The 15048-nt window shown below is 47.3% G+C and overlaps 1 protein-coding gene across 3 annotated transcripts in view; it reads left to right on the top strand.

The window, feature by feature from the left end:
- LOC144678751 (adenylate cyclase type 1-like) overlaps window positions 1–15048 on the top strand; it is a 429196-nt gene that overhangs the window by 179405 nt on the left and 234743 nt on the right. For 2 of the 3 annotated variants that reach the window (XM_078538612.1, XM_078538615.1), the window contains exon 6: window positions 5208–5306. The exons of the other annotated variant lie outside the window; for it this stretch is intronic. In XM_078538612.1, coding sequence (XP_078394738.1) covers window positions 5208–5306 — 99 coding nt within the window. The remainder of the gene's footprint in view (window positions 1–5207; window positions 5307–15048) is intronic. 3 annotated transcript variants of the gene reach the window in all.

A 15048-nucleotide genomic window follows, 5' to 3' on the forward strand; every position in this document is an offset into this window, starting at 1 on the left:
AAGCCCTTGAGACACCAATTGTCTCGGAGTTTATGTAGCCCGTGTGATTTTCAGGGCGTTACATGGCTGCAACGGGCAGGTGGGTAGACTACATTTTCAAAAACCTCATCCACGGGCAGGATACGAGGGGTGAGTGGGCTCGCTAATGCAAGTTGTTTGTATTTTAGCCAATAAGTGGCTGCTGCTTGCTTGTGTGAACAGGACATCTTCATTTCACTTCAGATCTGCTTTGACAGAAATAAGAGGCTTCAGTTCAGGACTCCGGAGGAATCATACCGCCTGGGTCCTTCCACATATCAGATAGCCTTCCTTCACCCTGGGAATGGGGATTGTCGTCTCCGCTGGAGGCACCTTCTCTGAGGAGGAAGAGAGGGCCAGAATGGGGAGGAGGCCAGGTGTCCCACGGGAGCGACCTGTGGGAGGAGAGGCGCAAGCACAAGGGGCACAGGGCCAACACGAAGTCCAAGGCGGAAGGGGCTGCAGAAGACACCATTATCCTGCTGCTAGGGCTTACAGGCGGCGATGCAGCTACCTCAATATGCCTGAGGTGCAGTGCCGAAGGAGACTCCGCCTCTCAAGGGAGACAGTGACCTCCATTTGTCAGATGATCGGGCCTGAGATCAGCTCCAACTTTGTGGGTGGGCACCCCATGCCAGTGGAGCTGAAGATCACAGCTGCCCTCAACTTCTATGCCTCTGGCTCTTTCCAGGGGTCGGTGGGTGATCTTTGCAGTGTCTCCCAATCAGCTGTCCACACTTGTGTCAAGCTGATGACAGACGCTCTGTTCAGGCGGGTATTGACTTTTGTTCACTACCACACAGACGAGGCCAGTCAGGCACAGCGAGCCAGAGGCTTCGCAGCGATTGCTGGCTTCCCCTGTGTCCAGGGTGCTATAGACAAACATGTGGCATCAAGGCGTCAGCAGGTGAGCCCGGTGCCTTCGTCAATAGGAAGGGCTTCCACTCCATGAACGTGCAGATAGTGTGTGATCACAGGATGCAGATTCTGCAAGTCTGTGCAAGGTACCCAGGCAGCTCCCATGACGCTTACATCCTGAGACACTCCCAGGTGCTGAGGCCCTTCAGTGCTCCAGCCCGGCTGGATGGATGGCTGCTGGGTGACAAGGGCTATCCCCTCAAAAGGTGGCTCATGATACCTCTCTGTCATCCAAGAACAGAGGCCGAGCAGCGGTACAATAGGAGCCACGCCCCCACAAGGGCTGTGATAGAGAGAACTATAGGTCTTCTCAAGATGCACTTCCGATGCCTGGACCATTCAGGGGGCGCATTCCAATACTCCCCAGATCGTGTGTCGCTGATAGTGGGTGCATCCTGCACTCTCCACAATCTGGTGATGGAAAGGGGGGACGCAGTGGAGGAAGAAGACGTTGATACTGCTGCTCTAGCAGCAGACAATGAGTCCAGTAGTGAATCCGAGGACGAGCACTGTCAGGAGGATGCTGAGGGGTTAGGCGCTGACCTGGGCAACCTCCAGGGAGGCAGGGACACTCGGGACGCTTTGATCCAACAGTCCTTCAGCTAGCTTTCCAAATAAGAACCACCGCCACATGCCAGGGCTGCAGGCTCCATATTCGATACCTAACAACAACATTTGCTTGGTGAACAACATGCACTATGTGCCATTTCAATAAAGCTCAATAACAAACAAGTCATCATAAAATCATGGGTTACCCTGCACCTACAGAACTAATGAAGCACCCAGAGGATTGTTACAGAAACACATTTAATGATGTGGTGCCTGGCATACATAATACAAATGATATTGATAGGTGTTATCCATCACACCAAATAACATTTAACGTATAAGTGGGGGAAAAATATCACCCGTGATAAACCCGTGTTGTGTTTATGATGCTTTAAGTTTTTGCTTGCAGGTACTATGTCTAGGTGCTCCCCCCTCACTGGCACTGGCATTGGGATTATGGCATTATGGGATGTCTTCTCTTGAAAGGAGAGAGGAGCATTGATTCGTCCATCCTGTACCTGCAGCGCCACTGCAGCCTGGCCAACCCCACCTGAGGAAAACCTCGCAGGGCTCAGCCGATTCGTGACCCTGGAGCCGCAAGGTACTCAGTCCCAGCAGCCAGGGCTCACCCCCTGGGCCAGATGCTGCCTCATTGACATTTACCACTCACACTCTAAGATCTCTGATGTCGAAGGGGTGGGCGGGAGGGGGCTGGTGGTGGGCAGCTCCTAGTTGCTGTGCTAAGTGACCCAGGCCAACATGGTGCTCACCCTTCCCGATCCCCGATAGGATACCATTGAACCACTTACGGCACTGCACCCATGTGCGCCTCACCACATCATGGGAGCTCACCCTCGATGCCACCTCCTCCCAGGCATGTTTGGTGAGGTGGCGGGGAGAGTCTCCTCCTCCTGTCCCTGGGGACAAGGATCTTTCTCTGTGCTGCCACCTCCTCCAGGAGGGCAGCGTGACACTCATCTGAAAAACGCAGGGCCAACTGCCCCGCCGACCTGCCTTCCCGCCTGCCATGTTCACCAATAACACACTCCGTGACGAGGTGCGTGTGCTTCACTGGCAGCCTTGGCGTGGCTGCTGCGGCTGCTTTTGAAATGAGCTCCCTCCCCCGCCCGCCCCTTCTTGCTGTTGCTGCTGTCGAGTCTTACACTGGGTGGGCCTTAATTGGCCCGTCTGCGTGGTATTGCGGTGCGGAGCTGATAGCGGGCAGCGGTCTGCTTCCCGACCGTCCCCACTCGCTTCCGCCAAGCCCGCACGCCGAACGTAAAATTCTGGCCATAATGTATAATATAGTAGGAAAGTTTCTGAGGACAGAAAATGCACCAAAAGCAAAGTTGAGAGGCTGTATAATCAAATGAGGTTGAATAGATGTGTAGGTGCTTTTTGTTGAACCAGCAGTGGAGAACTAGGGAATATGATAAAATAAAATCTAAATGCACATTCCATTTGCAGAGGATAAACTTCAAGCTTAGCCTTGTTATGATTAGAGAATTACTTAGGACACTGAATATTGACTTAGTTGAGGCACTTAAAATGAACCGATTACTAAGTTTACAGTGAACAGTGTCTCAGGCCAAGTCAAAGAGGAAGTGAAAGTAGTCTGAAGGAAGACTGTACCTTAACCAGACTATGCTTGATAGATTGAATTGACCGTATTGCTTCTACTGTGTTTTGTAACATAGTGCTCATGTGCTGGCGTACATTTTTTCTTTTTTCCTTGCAATGAAACAACAAATAACAACCTACCTAAAAATATGTTCAAATTTATATTTTAGTGTCACAACTCATTAGGGATAGTGTGCTGTAATATCAAGCCCCACTGCTCCCCGAGCCACAACAAATGTGAAAAGTTTGACCAAACCACCAGAGTGCCCCAATTCTACCTAACTGTAATTTAGGCTAACAGAATACTTTAACTAGTGACAAAAGAAAGAAATATGAACTGCTAACTTCTAACTCTATAACCTAAACTCTACCTCTTCTTAAACTCCTATACACAAACACACACACACACAAAACATGCAAAACATGGATTTTAAGGGTGAGATAAAACAATTCAATAATATCAATCCGGAGTACAGGATTAGATGGATTGATTTTGATTGATGCCTTCCAAATTCCTTGTAGCTTGTTGTTGGTGACATGAGGTGGTCTCCTGACACTTTCAGTCTGTGGTTCACTGGTTGAAAAACTTGCTTTTCAGTGCCTCTACTGGTGATTTTTCCCCTTTCCCTCTTGACAGAGGTTTTCAGTTAAAGCAGGTTACAGAGATGTGAGGGATAGTCAGCTAGCTATTATGGCAGAAATATTGGAATCTTACAAACACAGGAGAGAGGTTTTAGGTCTTCTCTCATTTGCAGGCTAGGAGCTGCTCTGCCTGCACTGTTACCATACAAAACCCCAATCACCTGGTCAACAGCCAATTAAAATGCTGTTGTCAGGCAGTTCCCCTTACTCCAGAGCTCCTTTCCGGCACCATCCTGTTCTCTTATAGCACCCTATGTTCCAGGATAGAAACATTGTTCCTCATCCTGTTCCAGCAAACTTGTCTTTCAACTGCAGCTATGGTAGTTTTTAAAGCCACAGTCCAATTTTAAAACCACAGTCCAACAAAAATAAAAATTACGTTCTTTACAATAGGATATGGTATTTTAAGACTGCAAGAGGATCTATTGCATAAAAATTATCCTAGTTGTGAGGAAAAGTGGTAAGCTTCAACTTTTTCTTCCTGATATTAATGAATCTTCACCATGTACTCAATATACCGTATTATACTAATTTCAAATGGTTTTAGGAAATGTTAATGATGGATGTGGTAGATGTTAATAAATTACTTAAAAGTGTTCTAGACCTGGAGAAGGTTTTTTGGTTGACAGACTTTGTTGCAGATAGAAAAGTGGATGATAAACCTTCAGTTCCGGATCCTGGTTGACTAATATGATGTGGAGATTGAATTGGGCTAATTAAATTGTACGGATTGGCGCCCTGCCTATTCTGAGGCACAAAGAATGGTTTTCTGCTTCATTGCAGTCTGTATAATGCCTGCTGCAGCCATGTTTTGCTCTGGTGCTGGTGGTTGGTCTGACCTGACAATTTGTATTCCTGCAGCAGTTGTCGAAATTGCTTGTTAGGCATCAAGTGGACTTTGGTAGTCATGTGTAAGTACTGGACACTACAGACTAGGGAGCCTGTCTATATCTGTTAATTCTTGCAATCCATGCTTATCAAGAATCAAACTCTCTGTAGGTTATATTAATGTTTAAATATGCCAAATTTGCCCACAATAATTTTCCTAACTTTTAATTTCCTATTGAAATACTTAATCCAGAAAATAATCGGACATCAAGCTTAATGTTATTTAAACCACTTCTTAAAACACAATGAATTGCAATCAACAATGGGATAGCTCCTTTTTGCCTGGTGATACTTTGGCAACTCTACTATAATCACGGGAATAGCTATACTCTTACTTGGAAACAGTAATGACAGCTTAATGGAGAGCACTGTTCAAAGCTGGGCAGACACATGCTTGGCTTAATTCTTAAAAAGTGATCTGCTTAAGGACTCCTAGACCATGAATTATCTTGTACCCATAACTTGGCTATAATAGCCATTTTAGTTCCATAATATATGGGAGTAGAACGGAAGAATGTGGATTCAGGTCAATCTCTGGTCTTTCTAGCAGCTCCTTACTCCTCCTCCTCCAGATCCAGGGAGCATTCGTTTAAACAGTTTGTGTGTCCTAAGAAGAGTCCTCAGAAGCAGCGATTCTCTGCATCCACTTCCAGTTGTCTCATGGAACAACGGTAAGTCCTTTTCTGTTGTCCCATTCAATCACTTAGCAACGTTGATCCTATTCCCAGTGAACCATTTTGTTCAAGCCCAATTCCCAGTGTTAGTGACCCATTGACAGTATCCTTACCAGATGCTTTATTCTCAATACTGGGAAATAATTTACATTGCGTATTTAAGAGATCTGTTTGTCTTGGTTTGCATAAGGGAGGTCCTGCGAATCCTATCTACTGTTCAGTCTCTCTGACCTCATGCAGTCTCAGGTTGCTTTTCACTTTCTCCTGCCATAGATTGCCAGTGGACAACTTTAACATAAAATCTATAGTGTCCCAGTCTCCTGGATTCTGGAATGTATTTCTACATCAGATTTATCAAGAGTTCAGGGGAGCTACTATCTGATCAGAAGAATTTCTGTCAAAAAGTTCTACAAAAACCTCTTCAGCTGCAAACCTATATACCCAACAATGGGGTGTTTCTTACTTTTCTGGATATAGCTATTCCAGTGGCAAAGCCATGATGTTTTCACTCTCTATTTGCCCAAGCAAACTACCTGCTGCGTTATGTTGGCCTGTTCATCTCTCCTGATTCATATGTTGACCAATTCTCTGTTTGCAGCAGATTTATTGAAGGCTGTGTATTATCTATTTCAAAGGACTTTAAGGCATTAGAAGATTGATACAGACATACTGCCTTCACTCTTAGTTTGATATCCTCACATTTTTTCATTGCATTCTCTCTTTCTTGCTTGCTCTTTGCACTCAGTTTTCCACCATTCAGGATTTACTCCTGGTTTTTCTTTGAATTGCCAATTTTGAGAGCTTAGCTTCAAAGCTGGTGTCCATTACCATGCTTCTTACTGTCAACATGTATCTAGGTGGGCTGCACAAGCTTTGATAAACCAATTGAAACTTGAACTGGTATGGCAATCTTTTATATGAATTGGAATTCATTCCTATATAATTCATATTAGCTGTCCTTAAAGTAATCCCTTTACTCCTGTTTGAACCTGAGAATCCATTGCAGAATTCTGGATGCTTGGCATCCACTTTTATACACAGACATGCTAAAGAAACATAATAAGACCTGGGCCTTGATGAAGGCAATAAAGCAAATTTTTGAATGCAGTGTTTTATTAGAATACTGGGGGAAAAAGTGAGACGACTGAGTAACTAGTCTTTCAACAGCTTGCATGCAGTAAATTGGCATTTTCTAATGAGAAGATTACAGCTGATTAGGCATGCTGTTTACTATACATCTGAAGATAGTACCATTGGAAGCTAATGCAATGTGTTCTAGCTGGGAAAAGATTATGAAGACAACCAGCATTAAGATGGTGACAGTGTGACATGAATGAAAGATAGTCTGTGGAGCTGGCAGAAAGGACAACGTGGTAGTTAGGACTTGTGACATTTATAGCCAACCCAGTCATGATGATTGCTCACTAGATTTTTAAAGTAATAACATATCACTCATAACTCCTGACCATTCAAGAGAATTTATTTGATTCCTCTGAGACTCTACATGCATAAACCATAGCCTCTTCTCACCACATCAAAACATTCTCCAATGGAAATAGAAGCAATTTTACGTTCATCATTGACCTGGTTTCTTCCCTCTCTACTGTATGATCTTTCAGAGCTACATGCACTTTTGCAGGGAAAGGAATTATGATATCTGTAGAGGTAGTTAGATCATTTTCAATTTCTATTTCAAACCTTGGCAGGCTACCTTGAAAAATTAATTGTGGTTCAATAAAGTTTTCCTTGTAGAGAAATCCTTCTGTGCAGCTATTCTGCTTTGGCCACAAGTTCCTTTACTCTCTTGTTAGGGAATGCGTTCCGATAATTGAACATAGTGAAGGAAATATCTTGACTTTGAGACTCAACAGGTACTTATTTTCAGCAGAACTGATCACATAAAGTGCATGAGGAACCTCCTATTTCAGTCCAGACCATTTTGAAGCATTTCTTAACCTGACAGCCAGGAAAGGACTTGCTACGTTACTTTTGTTTATTTGCATTACAGCAGTTTGTCCATTTGATTTCCTTTATTGACGGCTGCACCCTTTTGTGCACAAAAATAGATTTCCAGTGTTGGGTCCACTGCCCTTTCCTTAGTGAGAGAACATTGCCATCAATACCCCTATAAATAATGAAATTGTCACAAAGAATGTAATCTTTTTCAGCTTATGTCTCTATTATTAAATAATATTTTTAATATTACTGAGCCCCATAGCATGTCAACTAATTAGAAAAGTTGAACTGAAGTCACTTATAAGCACATTGAGCATTCCTGCCGCACCTGCCACTCCAGTTGAAGCACCCTAAACTGTTGGTTGTAATGACTGTATCTCTTTTACTTCAGCATTTGCACAACATCAGGTTTAGTAACTTTGGGCGGGATTTTGCCATGCCCCCCGTGGCGGGCTTAATGGCGGACCAGAAGGGGATAATGCGGTGGGAGGTCCAAGGTCGACTTCACACTGGCATGAAATGATGGTGGGACCTTCCGCACTGTCCGTCATGGCGGGTGGGCATTCCCACCAGAGGCCAGCGTGAAACGGATTTGCAGTACCTTAGTGGGGATGCAGATGAAGGCCCGGCCACAATGAACCCCCCAAGCCTCATCACCCGTGACGGCAGCGGGAAATTGTGCGGGTCAAGAACAGACCTGGACCAAAGTGGCGTGTAAAAGTCGGGACTTACCTTAAAGAGGCCTGGGGCAGATTGCGGAGATCCGAGGAAAAGATGGATGCCTCCAGCGACCGGATCCTGGAATGCCACGTGCAGAACTGGGTGAGTGAAGCATCAATCATGTGGATCTTCTCCACACAGCTGCATCCAGGAGGTGGTTCTTCTTGGTGCAGCAACTTCACCCAGGGACCAGACCTTCATCCAGGGACTTTGCCCAGGGATTGGATCCTCGAGCTGCAGGTGGAAGGCAGCAGAAGGTACTGTTGGGCGGTGAGGGTCTATTGAGGGGGACAGAGGGGCAAAAGAAGGGTGCAGAGAAGGAGAGGAATGAAGAGGTAGGGTGGGGGTTCAGGCCTAGAGGGGAGCGGAGGAGTTTGGGGGTGCAGAGGAAGGGGGAATCAGTGGGGGTCTCTCACTGTCAGCTGGAATGGAGCGGGAGGGTGGGAAGATCTGTAATGGGTTACGGGCGGGGCGAAGGCATGTGCAGGTGTGAAGGGGTATAGTTGGGGTGTGGAGGCATGAAAGGGTACGGGGGTGCAGAAGTCTGAAGGTGTATGGTGGGTGCAGAGATGTGAAGGTTCACGGGGGGTTGTCAGCGGAGTCAATGGTGGACTCCTGGGGTGCAAACTGAGGGTCACCATGGTAGGAAGGGGTGATGAGGGTTATAGGCGACAGAGGTAGGATGGGAGGGTGAGGGTGCGATGATGCCACATGAAGGTGTGCCAAGGGTTGTTGGTGGGTCGTGGATGGACATGGATTTGGGGGATGGGCAGGATGAGGGCTGGCAAGTCAATGGTAACATGGGTGGAATTCTCGGGGAGGAAAGGGACTTCGATGTCAATCTGCACATTTCCGAAGGTGATAGGGGAGGGTTGAAGGGTAAGGTTGGGAGATTAAATGTGATTCCAGGAGTGGTCAATGGTTATGGGGGATATGGTGTGGGTGACTGGGGGAGGGGAAAAGGTGTTGGATCAAAGGTAGAACATCACTACCACCATGGTTGTGCTGGTTGTAACTATGCAGAACCTCGTGGTGGAGATCTCGAGATGCTGCATGGGGGTTGGGTCGTCGTGGATGGACGGAGATGCAAATCATCTCAACTAGACAACTGAAGTGGAACCCAGGCATGTTGTCTTTGCAATACTAGGCCCTTTGGGACACATGAGAGTTTGAAGGCCAAAGGGACAGCGTGCGCGGGAGAGTACTTGCAAATAACTTTGCCTCTCTGCAGATGCCTCAATTCGGGGGATGGGGTGTCCCCAGGAAGATGAAGGTGTGGGTTGGAGGGGCACGGGGGAGTGCTAAGCCTTAAGGACTACAGCTAAAACAACACATTAGATATTATTAATGTGAAAGTGAATATATTTTTAAAAGTTTGAGATTTGTGACATTCAATAGTGCAACCAATTGTGATTTCAGTATTTCTTACTTTTGCTTTCCCTGCCACTTCTTCTAACTGCTCCCCCGACACTGCAGCAGAGGTGGAAGCAACCTGCTGACCAGGTGGGCCTGTTGCCTTGGATGACCTTGGCAGCCATCTCTGGAGACCTGAGGTCTGGAAGGCCCCAGCTCACTTTGGCTGTCCTGCTGTGGGCAGCTGCTCTCTCTGGAGTGACAGAGGATGAGGTTGAAGGGGTCACAAAGGGGATTTGGAAGGGCCAGACAATTGCTGAGATTCCTGAGCGGATGTTCCAGGGAATGTCCAGCTGCCACTCTTCCTCCTTTTGGGTGCCCGGAAGCCCCTGCCTGACTCATTGAGGGGAAGGGGCGACTGGAGGGAGGTTAATGTGTCACATCCCCTTCTCGCATAGCCACTGCAGAAGCCTTCCCATGGCTACCGCGATGGAGCGCAGGTCTGCGTGTATCTCTGGCGGAATGTGTTGGACTAGGATCTCCATGGAGTCCACCATCCTTGCCATGGAGACCTCGATGCATGTACATGTCGGCACCACTTCATCAACCAGGCAGGTGATGGCCTCCTCTGCCACCCTGCTGAGGGCCTCTGATACCTCTGCCTGATATTCCCCTGCCTTTAGCTGATTCTCCACCATTAGTTGGAAGGCTGATTTCAGAGGTGCATCATTGGTCTTGGACCTCGCTGATGTCGCTTTCCCAGTGGTTCTACAACTGCCAGTAAGCTTGGGTGACTCTGCCATCTCCTGCTGTGGACATGTATCCGTGCAGTGACCACCAGAGTTTAGGACCCTTCCTACACTAGAGCTAAGACCCACCAAGGCATGTGTCTGGGCTATTATAGGGTGCAGGTGTCTCTGTGACACATCTACTGTTCTGATTCACTCTTCTGTGATGTCCTCGCTCCGCTCTATCCTTGGGCTTGATTTGCAGCTGCACAGGGCTTCTTGTGGTTTGGCGCTCACCCTTTTCCTGTAAGTGAGAGAGGAGAGAGTGAGTGACAGCTTGAGCTGCCTCCAACATGGAGGCACCCTTGGCCCTGAGGTTTCTGTGACATGCATGGATCCTTAGAGGCCCAAATCCAGTATCCCCATCTCTAATTAACCTTTTTAAAAAATTAATTCATGGGATGTGGGCTTCACTGGCTGGGCCAGCATTTATTGCCCATCTCTAGTTGTCTTTGAGAAGGTGGTGGTGAGCTGCCTTCTTGAACCGCTGCAGCCCTGTGTGCTGTAATTACACTCACAATGCTGTTAGAGAGTGGGTTCCAGGATTTGAACCCAATGACTGTGAAGGAAAGGCAATATATTCACAAGTCAGGATGGTAAGTGACTTGGAGGGGAACTTCCAGGTGGTGGTGTCCCCATCTATCTGCTGCCCTTGTTCTTCTAGGTGGTAGTGGTCGTGGGTTTGGAACGTGCTGTCGAAGGAGCCTAGGTGAATTTCTGCAGTGCATTTTGTGGATGGTACACACTGTTGCTACTGTGCATCAGTGGTGGAGGGAGTGAATGCTTGCGACTGTGATGCCAGTCAAGCGGGCTGCTTTGTCCTGGATGGTGTCGAGCATCTTGAGTGTTGTTGGAGCTGCACTCATCCAGGCAAGTGGGGAGTATTCCATCACACCCCTGACATGTGCCTTGTAGATGGTGGACAGGCTTTGGGGAGTCAGGAGGTGAGTTAATCATCACAGGATTCCTAGTCTCTGTCCTGCTCTTATAGCTTCAGTATTTATATGGTCCAGTTCAGTTTCTGGTCAATAGTAACCCCCAGGATGTTGATAGTAGAGGATTCAGTGATGGTAATGCCAGTGAATGTTAAGGAGCGTTGGTTGGATTCTCTCTTGTTGGAGATGGTCATTGCCTGGCATTCATGTGGCATGAATGTTACTTGCCACTTGTCAGCCCAAGCCTGGATATTGTCCAGGTCATGCTGCATTTGGACATGGACTGCTTCAGTATGTCAAGAGTCGCAAATGGTACTGAACATTGTGCAATCATCAGCAAACATCCCCATTTCTGACCTTACGATGGAAGGAAGGTCATTGTTGAAGCCGCTGAAGATGGTTGGGCTGAGGACATTACCCTGAGGAACTCCAGCAGTGATGTCCTGAAGCTGAGATGACTGACCTTCAACAACCACAACCATCTCCCTTTGTGCTAGGTATGACTCCAACCAGAGGAGAGTTTTCCCCCTGATTCCCATTGACTCCAGTTTTACTAGTGCTCCTTGATGCCAAGGGCAGTCACTCTCACCTCACCTCAGGAGTTCAGCTCTTTAGTCTATGTTTGAACAAAGGCTGCAATGAGGTCAGGAGCTGAGTGGCCCTGGCAGAACATAAACTGGGCATCAGTGAGCAGGTTATTGCTAAGCAAGCGCCGCTTGATAGCACTGTTGATGACCCCTTCCATTATTTTACTGATGATGGAGAGTAGACTGATGGGGCAGTAATTGGCCGGGTTGAATTTGTCCTGCTTTTTGTGTACAAGACATACCTGGGCAATTTTTCACATAGCCGGGTAGATGCCAGTGTTGTAGCTGTACTGGAACAACTTGGCTAGGGGGGGTGGCAAGTTCTGTGGCACAAGTCTTCAGTATTATTGCCAGAATATTGTCAGGGCCCATAGCCTTTGCAGTATCCAGTGGGCTGCCATCACCTCAAATTCTGTCACTTCCTTCAAGTGTGAATGACCCCCTCCCTTCTTCTCCCTCTCCCGCCAGTTATGGCTTAACTTCTCCTACTCAAAGAGAACAGAGAAGATGGGGTTGAGAGGAATTGGATTTAGCATCCATTTGTACATAGCTATTTCATGTTTCTTTCTTATACTTCTAGTCTTAGAGATAACCCACTGGATTGTGTGCCGTGTTGTTTGATGCACTGCAGGTTGTCTGGAAGGGTTCTGGGCCAGCACCCTCCAGAGCGGTGAGCTCATCCACATATAAGGATAAGGCTCAGAGAGGCACGTCATTTGCGGAGCTTGCAGTGCCCTCAACGCCTGTGCCCCTTCCCTCCCACTTCACCCCCCTCCCCTTCCAGACCGCATGAGCTCCCTGTGTTGAAGGGTGAGGAAGGCACAGTGGCCCTTCACCTGCAGAGTGGATGGACTGCAGTGGGACTATGAGGCATGACCCTATGGCATTGCCACTGAGGCCAATGGTCCCGGTATGATTAATTGCGGTTTGTGTGAGCAGCTGGAGGTTCACTTTGGGGAGGTGGTGGCATAATAGTATTGTCACTGGACTGGTAATCCAGGGACCTAGGATAATGTCTGTGGACCTGTGTTCGAATCCCACCATGGCAGATGGCGGAATTTGAATTCAAAAAATATCTGGAATTAAAAGTCTGATGATGACCATGAAACCATTGCCGATTGTCGTAAAAACCCACCTGGTTCACTGATGCCGTTTAGGGAAGGAAATCTGCTGTCCTTACCTGGTTTGGCCTACATGTGACTCCAGACCCACAGCAATGTGGTTGACTCTTAAATGCCCTCTGAACAAGGGCAGTTAGGGATGGGCAATAAATGCTGGCCTAGCCAGCAACACCCACATCCCATGAACGAAGAAAAAAAAACTTACCCTGGCGGTGCGGAAGAGGTTGTCCATTCTCTTCCGGCCTTGGAGGCTTGACCTGTTCTGAAGGCCCTGGGCACTGACTGTGGTGGCAACCTGCTTCCATGCAGGGCTGGTCTCACTGCTCGGCCTCCTCCTCCCATCAGCTGGGCACAGGACATCCCTCCTGTCCTCCAGCTGTTTGAGGATGATGCCCAGGAATGAGTCGCTTAACTTTGGTGCCGGAGGTCCTGCCCCCTTCTGACCATCTCTACTGGCCCTGTTAGTAAGTTGCTGTGACAGTGGGACACGTGGCATCCAACCCACCCCACCGCGCGATACATCGGGAAACCCCTGACTGCATAATTAAGGAGCCAGGGTCGTGCGATACCGCGCAAATTCCCGGCAGCTTCCGTGGCGGGAAACAGTCCCCGCCCCCTTCCCCACTCCCACCTTGGGACTTAGTCCCAGATAGGAAAATCCCGCCCTCCATTGGTCCAATACTACCAGCTGCACCATTGTCACTTAAATAAAAGTGCATCAAATTCCAAAAGATTCAAAAGTTACCTTTAATTTTCTATAACTGGTATTTAAAAGAAATGTGAAGAGTAAGACCCTCTCAGAAACGGTTTGCCTCTTAACAAAGGAAACTCTCCAGGTCTTCAATTATGAGAGATTCTTTCCTTTGGTCCCTCTCAACAGATACTAGGAGTGCAAGGAGAAAAATTGTGCATCCCCCCCACCACACCCCTGCCCCTCCCCCCACACCCCTGCCCCTCCCCCCACACCCCTGCCCCTCCCCCACCACACCCCTGCCCCTCCCCCCTACCACACCCCTGCCCCTACCACACCCCTGCCCCTCCCCACCACACCCCTGCCCCTCCCCCCTACCACACCCCTGCCCCTCCACCCTACCACACCCCTGCCCCTCCCCCCTACCACACCCCTGCCCCTCCCCCCTACCACACCCCTGCCCCTCCCCCCAACCCCCCCAAACCCTCCCCACCCCCCCATAACCCCCCCCCACTCCCACCCCACCACAACCCCAACCTACCCTCCCCCCCCCCCCCCCCCCCACTGACTCTACCCTCAACAACCACCTGATTATTGACATTCTGTCCATTAATGTTCAAGGGATCCTCTACAACTCACCCTGCTCACAGGAAGAAGACACTGTTATGTTATCTTATGCTTCTCAGATTTTTTTCTATTTGATTAAAGCATTTTTGACACTTAAGTAAAGGAATTTAGGCTTCTATTTATTGTGCACCTCATGTCAATAGCTTGAAAAAAATGTCTATCTAGCTATGAGTTCATTTCATGTAGAGAGGTGTAAAACTGATATCAGGAGTCTCTGTACACCCTAATTATTTTAGAGTGTTGACAGTTCAGTTTTTCTGAAAAATGGGTGAAATGGCAAGTTTTTGTGACAGCAATTAATGAACTACTAATGAAATTGTAGCATTTAATATTTTCCAAATGTGCCGTTCGTGAGAAAACAATTTTGTTAGCGGTAATTTGTAAAAAAAAACAACTGATCACAAAATGCCACCATAATGATCCTTTAGCTGTTCTCAATAAACAAATTTACCACTTAATTGGTATAATTGTGAGCAAGTCTGTTAATTAAACTATGGAGTTCACAATTGCAGCAGAATACAGCAAAACACCAGCAGAGAAAAATAGGTTTTAGGGATCAGACAATGCAATTGCTAATGACCACTGTAATGCAGTAGAGGAAACAGAACCCAAAATACAGAACCCAAAGATGGCACCTTAGGACACCCCAAAATGCTTTATAGCTAATTAAGCACTTCTGAAGTGTAGTCCCTGTTGTAATGCAAAAAAATGCAGCAACTAATTTGCATACAGTAAAGACCCAAAAATAGCAATGGATAATGAACAGATAATCTGTATTAATGGTTTTGCTTGGGGGATCAGTGTCAGCTGGGACCTTTCATGATCTCAAGATGTTCCAAAGTACCTTACAGCCAATTAAATAGCAGAAAATTGAAGAACCAGTTTGCGCACAGCAATCCCCCACAAACAACAATGAGATAATGACTAGCTAATCAGTTTTATCAGATGTTAGTTGAGGGAT

Source organism: Cetorhinus maximus, chromosome 3, assembly GCF_964194155.1.
Source record: "Cetorhinus maximus chromosome 3, sCetMax3.hap1.1, whole genome shotgun sequence".
NCBI lineage: Eukaryota > Metazoa > Chordata > Chondrichthyes > Lamniformes > Cetorhinidae > Cetorhinus > Cetorhinus maximus.